Source organism: Temnothorax longispinosus, chromosome 7, assembly GCF_030848805.1.
Source record: "Temnothorax longispinosus isolate EJ_2023e chromosome 7, Tlon_JGU_v1, whole genome shotgun sequence".
Taxonomy (NCBI): domain Eukaryota; kingdom Metazoa; phylum Arthropoda; class Insecta; order Hymenoptera; family Formicidae; genus Temnothorax; species Temnothorax longispinosus.
This window is the reverse complement of record NC_092364.1, coordinates 2,364,676-2,377,445: the sequence shown is the minus strand read 5'-3', so window position 1 is coordinate 2,377,445 and position 12,770 is coordinate 2,364,676. Positions and strand designations below refer to the sequence as shown.

Genomic DNA, 12,770 nt, shown 5'->3' with positions numbered 1-12,770 from the left:
AAATTATAGAAGACTAGACAGGAGATATATGTTTTTAATATTTTATTTCCAAAATACACGTAAAGTAATGCTTACTCGTTCTCTTCCGAACGTAAACGTGCACTGGCATTGGTTACGCGTATCGAAAGTTGTTGAGCACGCTCGACAATGGTTTTCCTTTTCTTACTGCTAACCCCATGTGCAATCTCTGCGCAGAACTTGCGATTTTGCATCATTAAAACTTCCAGTTCCTGTAAAGAATCAGTTTTTGTACATGTACTTTATCAAGAAATACATAAATATGCAGCTGCACAAGATAATGTACTTGTTTTCTAACTGTAGCCAACTCGTGTAATGCTATTTACATATTTTGAATAATAAAAACTCTTGAAATACATATTTTCATATTGTAAGAAAAGTCGACATTCGAAATCTTAGTAGAACTAAAGTTAAATCATCACTCTGTCTATACAAATCCCAAGTTCATTGATTTTTAAAAAGATTCTTTTTAAAAGCAACATTTACCTTCACGTTATGTACAAGGACCTTGCGGAAGCCGGTTGGTAGCATGTGACGAGTTTTCTTGTTGCTACCATAACCAATGTTGGGCATCAAGTACTGACCCTTGAAACGCCTGCGGACTCTATTATCGATACCTTTTGGTTTACGCCAGTTGCGCTGCAAAATGTACGCAACATATTTTATACATACACTTTACGCTAATAATTGGTTAATCTAAAAAACAAATCTCTCTAGAAGAATAATAGTTTGAATAAGCAAGATAAATATATAATGTTAAATAAAATTAAATGTATATAAGTTACTACATGCTATATAACAATGCTGTACAATGTAGGCAGCATAACCAAACTTTACAAACACGTTTATACGCAATTTGAGGGGACGAAGCGAGAGATATACCTACCTTGAGTTTATCATATCTGTCACTCTGATGTCTGATGAACTTCTTCGTCCTCTTCTTCACGATTTTAGGTCGATAGACCGGTCGGATGGACATTTTGAAGGTTTAGCGTTTCACTGAAACACAACAGACAGAAATCCAAATCATTTCGGTCATAAGTTATTCCGCTTATACCTCGCGCTTAAAAATATTACATTCTCACACTTCAGAAAATCGTCAACAATTGATCAGTTTTCGTACTATGCTCGTCTCGTTGACGATTATCGTGGAAAATACGGATTTTCCGCGTGATACATACCGCTCGCTAATATGTCGAAAACGGGAAAGGTAGGGAAAGAGGTTAGGGTTAGGATTCACGATTACCCTCGCTGGCCTCGCTTTCCCGTCGTGGAATACAACAGAACTACAGAGCGGAAACAAGCGCTTAGAGAAGAGCAGGAAGAGCTCTTTTCTCGTCGAGAGTTTGGACAACTTTTGACTAGTCGAAAGAATAAATTATTATCGCTAAATATTTTTATCATCTTAAATAATAAAAATTTATATTCTTTAAAATGATAAATTAAATATTAAAGAGATATAAAGGTAATAAAAAATTATATATTTTGTTCTAAAAAATGATTTTTATTAAGAATATAATAAGCAATAAAAAAGCGAAGCAAAAAATCCATCGATATCTGTGCGTTTTATTACAATGGAAATTTATGTGAAGGTTTATAGTTCGTTTATGTTGCTCATTCAATAAGATAGAAGAAAGCCGAATGTTGGCGAGCTTGACTACGCAGTAGCCAACTTGACCAGTGTAGTAGCTGATAGCCGAAGCCCCACGCCGAGGCCGCCCGAAGCGCCAGACGTTTCGCGGACGAATTCGAAGAGCGTGTGTTCACTTGCGACGGAAGTGATTCGAATGCGATTCCGCGATCGTCGCGACGCGTCTCGTAATCGGCCATAATTTAAGATTTATTATGAAGCTATTCACTTGCGACGGAAGTGATTCGAATGCGATTCCGCGATCGTCGCGACGCGTCTCGTAATCGGCCATAATTTAAGATTTATTATGAAGCTATTTAACATCAGATAATGTTCGAGAAATATTTAAATAAATATTGGAATTCTGGTCGAAATAGCGAATTATCGGGAAAAGAGTAAGAGATGCGGGACTGCAAGAGTTAATTACAAGAACGAAAAAACATGCGCGTACTCCTTAGAATGTGATATATTACGATTCACAAAGTATAATAGCCAGTATCGTAGATATATATATGTAGCGTCAACAACTATCAAACTCAACAATATCTAACGTCTAGCTATATTCAAGTTATTTCGATAAATATTAAATAATAATTGGCGCAGCTAATTGCAGGACCGAAAAAATATGCACATACCTGGCAATAATCGTACGAGCGTTGCGTTTTCGATGCACTTCAGCGAGATGCGCGCGAAACGGATTTCAAGCGACGTCCGGTGTCAGCGATGTGCCGCGCAACCGGCGCAACACCGGATTGACGATCCCGTCATCTCCGTAAAGGCCATTGCACGTAACAAAGATTAGCCGTAATCGTAAGGCCGTAAGAAATAAACCAATCACAGTTGATTATTCTCCTCGCGCTCGAAGAATAATCGAGTGTGATTGGTCTATTTCTTATGGCCTTACGATTACGACTAAACTTTGTTACGTGCAATGGCCTTAACAGAGCGAAATGTCCGCGATTACGAGGAACGTCCGATGTTGTACGACATATTCGCAATTAACTTTCGCACGTAATTACAGAATGAAATAAAGCGTTACATAGTAACAAACACAACGTGTTTGCAGGACAGTTACGATTAATTCGTACCGTTAAACGCGTTGCATTGCATGCTAAAAACTCACTTGACAAGATCCATCCAAACGAGCAGTGACCGCTTTAAAAAAAAAAAATAAGAAAAAAATTCACACAATAGCACAGAAATAAAACACAACGACCAATATACTTTTTTTTATAGTCAATTTTGGATTTTATTCAATTACTGTTATGAGAGTGTTGGTTATACAAGATTGTTACAATGCACAAAATGTTCTTCGAGATCTAGATGGCGAGAGGAGAATTATGTTTTACCAAAAAATAATGTCACCAAGTGCAAATTCGTCCATTGTACGGAATCAAAGTCTTGTCCGCGTACGTTTCTGCGAGGAACAGACGAGATTAAGAGAAAGACGCGATCACGACGCGATTATTCGATGCCACGATTTTTACTTTTTGGTAAACATACCACTGTGCATAAAACGCAGAATTTAGCCAAATCTAGATCGTCCGATGTACAGAAGGCGTCATCTCGAAGCGAGCTTGAGTGAACCGAGAGGGGATCTTACGAAATATTGCGATTACAAGCAAATTTCTCGTATGGTTCATTTAGGTCGTTAAAATAATTCTTACAAAGATGCAAACACAATTGTGTATGTAGTACGACGAAAAACAAAATAAAAATAATAATAAATGATGTGATCATCCGCAGAAGTCGTGGCGACGAAGCGCTGTCCCCTGTCAAACACGTGCTTCTTTTTCTTTACGCATAAATGCGAACGATGCGACGAGAATCCAACACATAAATTGTCCACGATCTGCATAAAATAAGATTTTAAACGAGCGTACCTCGATAAGACGCAAGCCGGAAATCTAATTCGAGCGAATAGCAATTTTACGTTAAAAATTTTTTTTTCCCATGAATAAAAGATTAATCTCTATCCCTTGGTTGGACCCAGCTGCGAATGAGCAGAGCGTTACATTATGATCGGAATGATGGAGCGAACCGATCGATCTCTCGTCGTGATAACTAAGAAGTACAGACTTACAGACTACAGAATCATTAATTACTGTAAATAACCTGTAAATAATGAATAATCTACACACTGTAAAAGAAACCTTACTAACTTATAGTAATCATCATACAACCTAAGCCTAAATAACTAAACTATAGTCACGATCGCTAGAAAAAAAAAGAACTGAATTTTAAGAAGTGAACACGTAGTAGACTTCTGTAAATAGGAACGATAATTTGGCGGTAAATACAGAATTGAAAAAGTTGAGAGGAGATAAAGAAAAAGAGAGAGGGCGTGAAGTGATCGTCAGTGGCCGACATGACCGTTTCAACGTTGAGTAGCCATTATACAAACACGACTTGCTGATCTTCCAAAGATAGAAACTTCTCACTTCCTGTCCTAAGTTCTGCCAGACAACTAGGATGAATTTTCGAGTATCATCGGGAGTGGAATCCTGCAGACGACACATAAACACATAAGCTTCCTCACGCTGCGTCAATAAGTTATGATTAAAGCATCGAGTTACGGCGATATAATAATCTTTTCTATTAACGTTACCTTGAATCCCTCAGGGCTATTCTTTGATTCTTAGTACAGACACACGTCAATTGTTCTTCCGTCGATGCATACTTCATTCATAATGTCTAATTGCTATCATTGAGGAAAACCCGTTCGTACAAATTTTTTTCTATTTTGCATAGAGCGCAATAAAAGGATACACACAGCACGCTCAGCATCCAATTTAGATGCGAACCGTACTATACCCATATGGGCACCTCTCATTTCCATGAATTTTATCTCTCCGACGATCTGACGGAACTTATTACACAGCAAGTGCAACGCAGTATTTGAAGGTAGCTGTAACAAGAATTGTACTTACATATCAAGCCATTAAAAAAAATGGAAAAAATATAATAACAGAAGCGGAAGTACATACGTTGCCTATAAGTATAGTATCTGACATTTGTCTTGAACCATTGGAGTTCTGTCGGTTGTCGCTACCGCTTTGGCCTTGATTTCCAGAGAACCCACCGCCGCTGCCACCAGAAACACGATCGCCGTCTCCTCTACTAAAACTTCCGTCAAAATCTCTACCGCCACCGAAACTGGAACCGCCAAAAGCGTTACCGCCAGGCGAATTGTTCGTCTGTAGTCCAGCTCCGAGTCCCATGCCGATTCCTTTTAAACCTGATTTACAAAGTTTTATTTATAGAAGCGGTAAGCATATCGCCCGATCGCAATATCGCGGACTGATGAATATGTACAATACCTTCCGGTAATTTAAGCGGCATGTTAGGTTGTTCATTAGCCTTGTAAAGTCTGACGGTCATGTCTCTGTTATACAACTGTTGATCGTGGAACAACAAGATGGCCTGTACCGAATGGAACGGGTGAGCATATTCCACGATACCGGAACCTCTTGATTTACCATCCTTATCTTTCCACAATTCAACAGACAAAACTTCCCCAGCCAACTTGAAAACTTCAAGTAGCTTCTCCTCGTCAACTTTATCATCCAGCTGAATAAACAGACACATGTATATTTTCTCAATGCGATAAGTATATAAGTACATGCCAGTACATGCTCTTAAAATATTACTTGCGTCATACTAACGTTTGTAACAAAGACCCTTTTGACCAGAGGACCATTGATACCTAAAGACTCCAAAAATTGCGTGCTAAGACCGTAGGTGTTTCCAAATTTATTGTCACCACCGCTGCCACCGTTGGAGTTCTGTCGGTTGTCGCTACCGCTTTGGCCTTGATTTCCAGAGAACCCACCGCCGCTGCCACCAGAAACACGATCGCCGTCTCCTCTACTAAAACCTCCGTCAAAATCTCTACCGCCACCGAAACTGGAACCGCCAAAAGCGTTGTTACCAGGCGGATTGTTCGCCTGTACATTGGGAATATTTCTAGCAGCAGCATCCAATAGTCTGTTATCACCACCGCCACCATCGCCGCCGCCGCCGCCGCCGCCGCCGCCACCTCCACCACCACCACCGCCGACTTCTGCGCCGGTAGGCGCGGTCATATTTTGCTTTTCGCCTCCCTGCGGCGAAAGCCTCGGAGCATCTCTGAACCTGTCGTCCTGATTTCTATCGTTGTTACGACCTGTCGTTAAACGGCCGTACTCGCCGGACGGCAAGGGACTGTCCGGGAATCTTAGGTCTAGATCCTCTCTAACGCTACTGCTGGAACTGGACCGACTGGACGTGGGCTTCGAACGGCCGCCTCTGCGACGGGCGGATTTTGACGTATTGGGCTTCATTATCCACCAACCTTCCCATTTTCCTTCTCTAGCTTGAAGTTGTTCGACAAGTTGGTGCGCACGCTGCACTTCCAGGGGGTCTGGCTGTGGTCGTCGACCTTGCCCTTGAAGGAGGGCACGTTCTGGACTATCCACTTATATACCTGTTTGACGGTGAGCCGCCGATCGGGCGCGCTGGTGATCGCCCGGGTGATCAGGTCGACGTAGTTCAAGGACTGCGCGCGACGATACAGCTCGAATCCGGTCATCAGATCCGGCGAGGTCGAGTCATGTACAGCCATGATTTGAGATTTACACCACGCGATACGGCCGGCGTAATAACGCGCTTCAGGGACCCGCAAGGAAGAAATCGTACCACGCGATACGCGCGTCGCACCTTCTTCTTCTTCTTCGTCTCGTTATTGGCACAGCTTTCCTTTCGTATTCGCATCAGCCATAAACCATGCGTCGCACCTTCGAATTTTGCCACGAAATTCCGCGAAGGCGCGAAACTGCCGACGCCTCGGGCGGGTTCGGAAGACTTCGGCTCGTTTCGGTGAGATTGAACAATCGCGAGATCCGAAACGAGCCGAAGCCGCCCGAGGCCGCCCGAAGCGCCAGACGTTTCGCGGACGAATTCGAAGAGCGTGTGTTCACTTGCGACGGAAGTGATTCGAATGCGATTCCGCGATCGTCGCGACGCGTCTCGTAATCGGCCATAATTTAAGATTTATTATGAAGCTATTTAACATCAGATAATGTTCGAGAAATATTTAAATAAATATTGGAATTCTGGTCGAAATAGCGAATTATCGGGAAAAGAGTAAGAGATGCGGGACTGCAAGAGTTAATTACAAGAACGAAAAAACATGCGCGTACTCCTTAGAATGTGATATATTACGATTCACAAAGTATAATAGCCAGTATCGTAGATATATATATGTAGCGTCAACAACTATCAAACTTCAACAACTATCTAACGTCTAGCTAATATTCAAGTTATTTCGATAAATATTAAAATGATAATTGACGCAGCTAATTACAGGGCCGAAAAAATATGCACATACCTGGCAATGATCGTACGAGACTACGAGCGTTGCGTTTTCGATGCACTTCAGCGAGATGCGCGCGAAACGGATTTCGAGCGACGTCCGGTGTCAGCGATGTGCCGCGCAACCGGCGCAACACCGGATTGACGATCCCGCCATCTCCGTAAAGGCCGTAACAAAGATTAGCCGTAATCGTAAGGCCGTAAGAAAATAAACCAATCACAGTTGATTATTCTCCTCGCGCTCGAAGAATAATCGAGTGTGATTGGTCTATTTTCTTATGGTCTTACGATTACGACTAAAACTTTGTTACGTGCAATGGCCTTAACAGAGTGAAATGTCCGCGATTACGAGGAACGTCCGATGTTGTACGACATATTCGCAATTAACTTTCGCACGTAATTACAGAATGAAATAAAGCGTTACACAGTAACAAACACAACGTGTTTGCAGGACAGTTACGATTAATTCGTACCGTTAAACGCGTTGCATTGCACGCTAAAAACTCACTTGATAAGATCCAACCGAACCGACGAGAAGTGACCGCTTAAAAAAAAAAAAGATAAGAAAAAATTCACACAATAGCACAGAAATAAAACACAACGACCAGTATACTTTTTTTTTTATAGTCGAAAACGGATTTGGATTTTATTCAATTACTGTTATGAGAGTGTTGGTTATACAAGATTGTTACAATGCACAAAATGTTCCTCGAGATCTAGATGGCGAAAGAAGAATTATGTTTACCAAAAAATAATGTCACCAAGTGCAACGTCGTCCATTGTACCGGAATCAAAGTCTTGTCCGCGTACGTTTCTGCGAGGAACAGACGAGATTAAGAGAAAGACGCGATCACGACGCGATTATTCGATGCCACGATTTTTACTTTTTGGTAAACATACCACTGTATGTACATAAAACGCAGAATTTAGCCAAATCTAGATCGTCCGATGTACAAAAGGCGTCATCTCGAAGCGAGCTTGAGTGAACCGAGAAGGGATCTTACGAAATATTGCGATTACAAGCAAATTTCTCGTATGGTTCATTTAGGTCGTTAAAATAATTCTTACAAAGATGCAAACACAATTGTGTATGTAGTACGACAAAAAACAAAATAAAAATAATAATAAATGATGTGATCATCCGCAGAAGTCGTGGCGACGAAGCGCTGTCCCCTGTCAAACACGTGCTTCTTTTTCTTTACGCATAAATGCGAACGATGCGACGAGAATCCAACACATAAATTGTCCACGATCTGCATAAAATAAGATTTTAAACGAGCGTACCTCGATAAGACGCAAGCCGGAAATCTAATTCGAGCGAATAGCGATTTTACAACGTTAAAAATTTTTTTTCCCATGAATGAAAGATTAATCTCTATCCTTTGGTTGGACCCAGCTGCGAATGAGTAGAGCGTTACATTATGATCGGAATGATGGAGCGAACCGATCGATCTCTCGTCGTGATAACTGAGAAGTAAAGACTTACAGACTACAGAATCGTTAATTACTGTAAATAACCTGTAAATAATGAATAATCTACACACTGTAAAAGAAACCTTACTAACTTATAGTAATCATCATGCAACCTAAGCCTAAATAACTAAACTATAGTCACGATCGCTAGAAAAAAAAAAGAACTGAATTTTAAGAAGTGAACACGTAGTAGACTTCTGTAAATAGGAACGATAATTTGGCGGTAAACAATACAGAATTGAAAAAGTTGAGAGGGGATAAATAAAAAGAGAGAGGGCGTGAAGTGATCGTCAGTAGCCGACATGACCCGTTTCAACGTTGAGTAGCCATTATACAAACACGACTTGCTGATCTTCCAAAGACAGACACTTCTCACTTCCTGTCCTAAGTTCTGCCAGACAACTAGGATGAATTTTCGAGTATCATCGGGAGTGGAATCCTGCAGACGACACATAAACACATAAGCTTCCTCATGCTGCGTCAATAAGTTATGATTAAAGCATCGAGTTACGGCGATATAATAATCTTTTCTATTAACGTTACCTTGAATCCCTCAGGGCTATTCTTTGATTCTTAGTACAGACGCACGTCAATTGTTCTTCCGTCGATGCGTGATTGATTCATCATGGCTAATTGTTATCATTAAGGAAAACCCGTTCGTACAAATTTTTTTCTATTATGCATAAAGCGCAATAAAAGGATACACACAGCACGCTCAGCATCCCATTTAGATGCGAACCGTACTATACCCGTATGGGCATCTGTCATTTCCACCAATTTTATCTCTCCGAAGCCGCTCTGATGGAACTTATCACACAGCAAGTGCAACGCAATATCTGAAGGTAGCTGTAACAAGAATTGTATTTACATATCAAGCCATTAAAAAAAATGGAAAAAATATAATAACAGAAGCGGAAGTACATACGTTGCCTATAAGTATAGTATCTGACATTGGTCTTGAACCATTGAAGTTCTGTCTGTTGCCGCCACCGCTTTGGCCTTGATTTCCAGAGAACCCACCGCCGCCGCCACCAGAAACACGATCGCCGTCTCCTCTACTAAAACCTCCGTCAAAATCTCTACCGCCACCGAAACTGGAACCGCCAAAAGCGTTGTTCGGACCGCCAGGCGAATTGTTCGCCTGTACATTGGGAATATCCAATAGTATGTTATCACCAGGTTCGAGTCCCATGCCGATTCCTTTTAAACCTGGATTTACAAAGTTTTATTTATAGAAGCGGTAAGCATATCGCCCGATCGCATTATCGCGGACTGATGAATATGTAAATACCATCCGGTAATTTAGGTGACATGTCAGGTGCATTGTCAAGTCTGACGGTCATGTCTCTGTCATACAACTGTTGATTGTGGAAGTTCATGATGGCCAGTACCGATTGGAACGGATGTGCGTACTCCACGACACCGGAACCTCTTGATTTACCATCCTCATGTTTCCACAATTCAGCACGGACCACTTTCCCCCCGAAGTACTCGAAAACTTCAAGTAGCTTCTTCTCGTCAACTTTATCATCCAGCTGAATAAACAGACACATGTATATTTTCTCAATGCGATAAGTATATAAGTACATGCTCTTTAAAATATTACTTGCGTCATACTAACGTTTGTGACGAAGACCCTTTTGACCAGAGGACCATTGATACCTAAAGACTCCAAAAGTTGCGTGCTAAGACCATAGGTGTTTCCAAATTTATTGTCACCACCGCTGCCACTGCCGCCACCGTTGGAGTACTGTCGGTTGTCGCTACCGCTTTGGCCTTGATTTCCAGAGAACCCACCGCCGCTGCCACCAGAAACACGATCGCCGTCTCCTCTACTAAAACCTCCGTCAAAATCTCTACCGCCACCGAAACTGGAACCGCCAAAAGCGTTGTTACCAGGCGGATTGTTCGCCTGTACATTGGGAATATTTCTAGCAGCAGCATCCAATAGTCTGTTATCACCACTGCCGCCACCGTTGGATTTCTGTCGGTTGTCGCTACCGATTTGGCCTTGATTTCCAGAGAACCCACCGCCGCTGCCACCAGAAACACGATCGCCGTCTCCTCTACTAAAACTTCCGTCAAAATCTCTACCGCCACCGAAACTGGAACCGCCAAAAGCGTTGTTACCAGGCGGATTGTTCGCCTGTACATTGGGAATATTTCTAGCAGCAGCATCCAATAGTCTGTTATCACCACTGCCGCCACCGTTGCCACTGCCGCCACTGCCGCCACCGCCGCCGCCGCCGCCGCCGCCGCCGCCGCCGCCGCCACCTCCACCACCACCTCCACCACCACCACCACCGCCGACTTCTGCGCCGGTAGGCGCGGTCATATTTTGCTTTTCGCCTCCCTGCGGCGAAAGCCTCGGAGCATCTCTGAACCTGTCGTCCCGATTTCTCGCGCCTCTGCGACGGGCGGATTTTGACGTATTGGGCTTTATCGGCTTTATCATCCACCAACTCTTCTTTTTTTCACCCTTCACTTTCTCGAACTTGGTCGACAAGTTCGTGCGCACGCTGCACTTCCAAGGGGTCTGGCTGTGGTCGTCGTCCCTACCCTTCAAGGAGGGCACGTTCTGGACCATCCATTTATAGATTTGTTTGACGGTGAGCCGCCGATCGGGCGCGCTGGTGATCGCCCGGGTGATCAGGTCAACGTAGTTCAACGTCGGGCGACGATGCGGCTCGAATCCGGTCTCCAGATCCGGCGAGGTCGAGTCATGTACAGACATGATTTGAGATTTACACCACGCGATACGGCCGGCGTAATAACGCGCTTCAGGGACCCGCAAGGAAGAAATCGTACCACGCGATACACGCGTCGCACCTTCGAATTGCCACGAAATGCCGCGAAGGCGCGAAACTGCCGACGCCTCGGGCGGCTTCGGAAGACTTCGGCTCGTCTCGGTGAGATTGAACAATCGCGAGATCCGAGACGAGCCGAAGTCTTCCGAAGCCGCCCGAGGCGTCGGCAGTTTCGCGGAATTTCGCGAACGAATTCGAAGAATGTGTGCGACGCACGTATCGCGTGGAAAGTAGTGCGGACAGTGTGAATATCGCTGCGAGATCGGACAATAAACTATCTCAGACGATAACAGCTTCGTCGCTCACCATCAGGCAAGTGTTAAATCTTGACTCGAAAGGCCGCCGCGACCTTATTCTCCGAAAATTCGCCTCTCAAAATTGAAGGAGCTCCAAGTTATTAGTCCACTTGGTATCGCGAGATCCGAAACGAGCCGAAGCCGCCCGAGGCCGGCCGAGGCGCCGGTGGTTTCGCGGACGAATTCGAAGAGTGTGTTGCGACGCGCGTATCGTGTGAAAAGTAGTGCGGAAAGTGAGGATATCGGTTCGAGATCATCTCAGACGATAACAGCTTCGTCGCTCACCATCAGGCAAGTGTTAAATCTTGACTCGAAAGGCCGCCGCGACCTTATTCTCCGAAAATTCGCCTCTCAAAATTGAAGGAGCTCCAAGTTATTAGTCCACTTGGTATCGCGAGATCCGAAACGAGCCGAAGCCGCCCGAGGCCGGCCGAGGCGCCGGTGGTTTCGCGGACGAATTCGAAGAGTGTGTTGCGACGCGCGTATCGTGTGAAAAGTAGTGCGGAAAGTGAGGATATCGGTTCGAGATCGGACAATAAACTGTCTCAGACGATAACAGCTTCGTCGCCCACCATCAGGCAAGTGTTAAATCTGAACTCTAAAGTCCGTCGCGGTGTTATTCTCCGAAAATTCGTCTCTCGAAATTGGACGAGCCCAAGTTACTAGTGTACATCGTATCGCGAGATCCGAAGTTACCCGAGGCCGCCCGAAACCAGGAGTGGTTTCGCGAACGAATATGAAAATTGCGCGACTCGCGTTATCGCGCGGGAAATAACGCGGAAAGTGAGAATATCGCGGAGCACAAAATGGCCGCGTCGTCAACGGTTTCGCGAGGGAGAACTCATCGTACGTGTTTCGTCGAACGAACGTAAAAGTTCGATTCGAGCTGTGGTTGTGGACCGTAATTCTTCGAAAAGTGAAGTGATTCTGGAAGGAAGGAGGGAAAGAAAGACTTCCCCTAGATCGCCAATTTCGCTACCTTTGTTTTGAATCGTGATTATCGTGAATCCAGAACGAAATGAATATCTGCGGGGTGTCGTGGCATCGAAGGGATATTTTTCCGGAAACAAACGAGACGCGAATCTCGTCGGAGCGGGACGAGCAGGTGCCAGGAAAAGGGTGAGTTATTTTGTTCTTTATTTTTTCCTCAATTTTTATGTCGATATTGCAAGCATGGCAGCCGTCGAAGAAATA

General features: G+C 43.8%; 4 protein-coding genes across 7 annotated transcripts in view; 1 reads left to right on the top strand and 3 right to left on the bottom strand.

The window, feature by feature from the left end:
- Positions 1 to 27: 27 nt before the first annotated feature.
- Positions 28 to 1,334, bottom strand: Rpl32 (large ribosomal subunit protein eL32). The gene is made up of 4 exons (XM_071782937.1): positions 1,200 to 1,334; positions 905 to 1,017; positions 505 to 657; positions 28 to 230 (listed from the first exon to the last, which is right to left on the bottom strand). The coding sequence occupies exons 2-4, from the start codon at positions 995 to 997 to the stop codon at positions 72 to 74; spliced, it is 405 nt and encodes a 134-aa protein (XP_071639038.1). The 5' UTR covers positions 998 to 1,017; positions 1,200 to 1,334; the 3' UTR covers positions 28 to 71.
- A 1,545-nt stretch (positions 1,335 to 2,879) lies between these two features.
- On the bottom strand, positions 2,880 to 5,970 carry LOC139816308 (uncharacterized). The gene is made up of 6 exons (XM_071783721.1): positions 5,314 to 5,970; positions 4,969 to 5,218; positions 4,636 to 4,886; positions 4,418 to 4,556; positions 4,257 to 4,342; positions 2,880 to 4,152 (listed from the first exon to the last, which is right to left on the bottom strand). Exons 1-5 carry the CDS (start codon positions 5,968 to 5,970, stop codon positions 4,287 to 4,289), a joined length of 1,353 nt encoding a protein of 450 aa, XP_071639822.1. The 3' UTR covers positions 2,880 to 4,152; positions 4,257 to 4,286.
- A 1,337-nt stretch (positions 5,971 to 7,307) lies between these two features.
- On the bottom strand, positions 7,308 to 11,299 carry LOC139816862 (uncharacterized). Of its 2 annotated transcripts, XM_071784653.1 has the most exons (6): positions 10,095 to 11,296; positions 9,765 to 10,008; positions 9,399 to 9,682; positions 9,178 to 9,319; positions 9,017 to 9,102; positions 7,310 to 8,912 (listed from the first exon to the last, which is right to left on the bottom strand). In XM_071784653.1, the coding sequence occupies exons 1-5, from the start codon at positions 11,205 to 11,207 to the stop codon at positions 9,047 to 9,049; spliced, it is 1,839 nt and encodes a 612-aa protein (XP_071640754.1). In that variant the 5' UTR covers positions 11,208 to 11,296; the 3' UTR covers positions 7,310 to 8,912; positions 9,017 to 9,046. The 2 variants fall into 2 exon arrangements, 1 of the variants encoding a protein (XP_071640754.1); XR_011733099.1 differs by having other exon boundaries at positions 7,308 to 8,912; positions 9,017 to 9,319; positions 10,095 to 11,299.
- Positions 11,300 to 11,899: 600 nt separating this feature from the next.
- LOC139816866 (uncharacterized) overlaps positions 11,900 to 12,770 on the top strand; it is a 184,404-nt gene continuing 183,533 nt past the window's right edge. For 2 of the 3 annotated variants that reach the window (XM_071784660.1, XM_071784658.1), the window contains exon 1: positions 11,902 to 12,695. The gene's annotated coding sequence lies outside the window, so the exon portion shown is untranslated. Of the gene's footprint in view, positions 12,696 to 12,770 lie in introns of all 3 variants that reach the window. The other variant, XM_071784661.1, reaches the window with a different exon arrangement.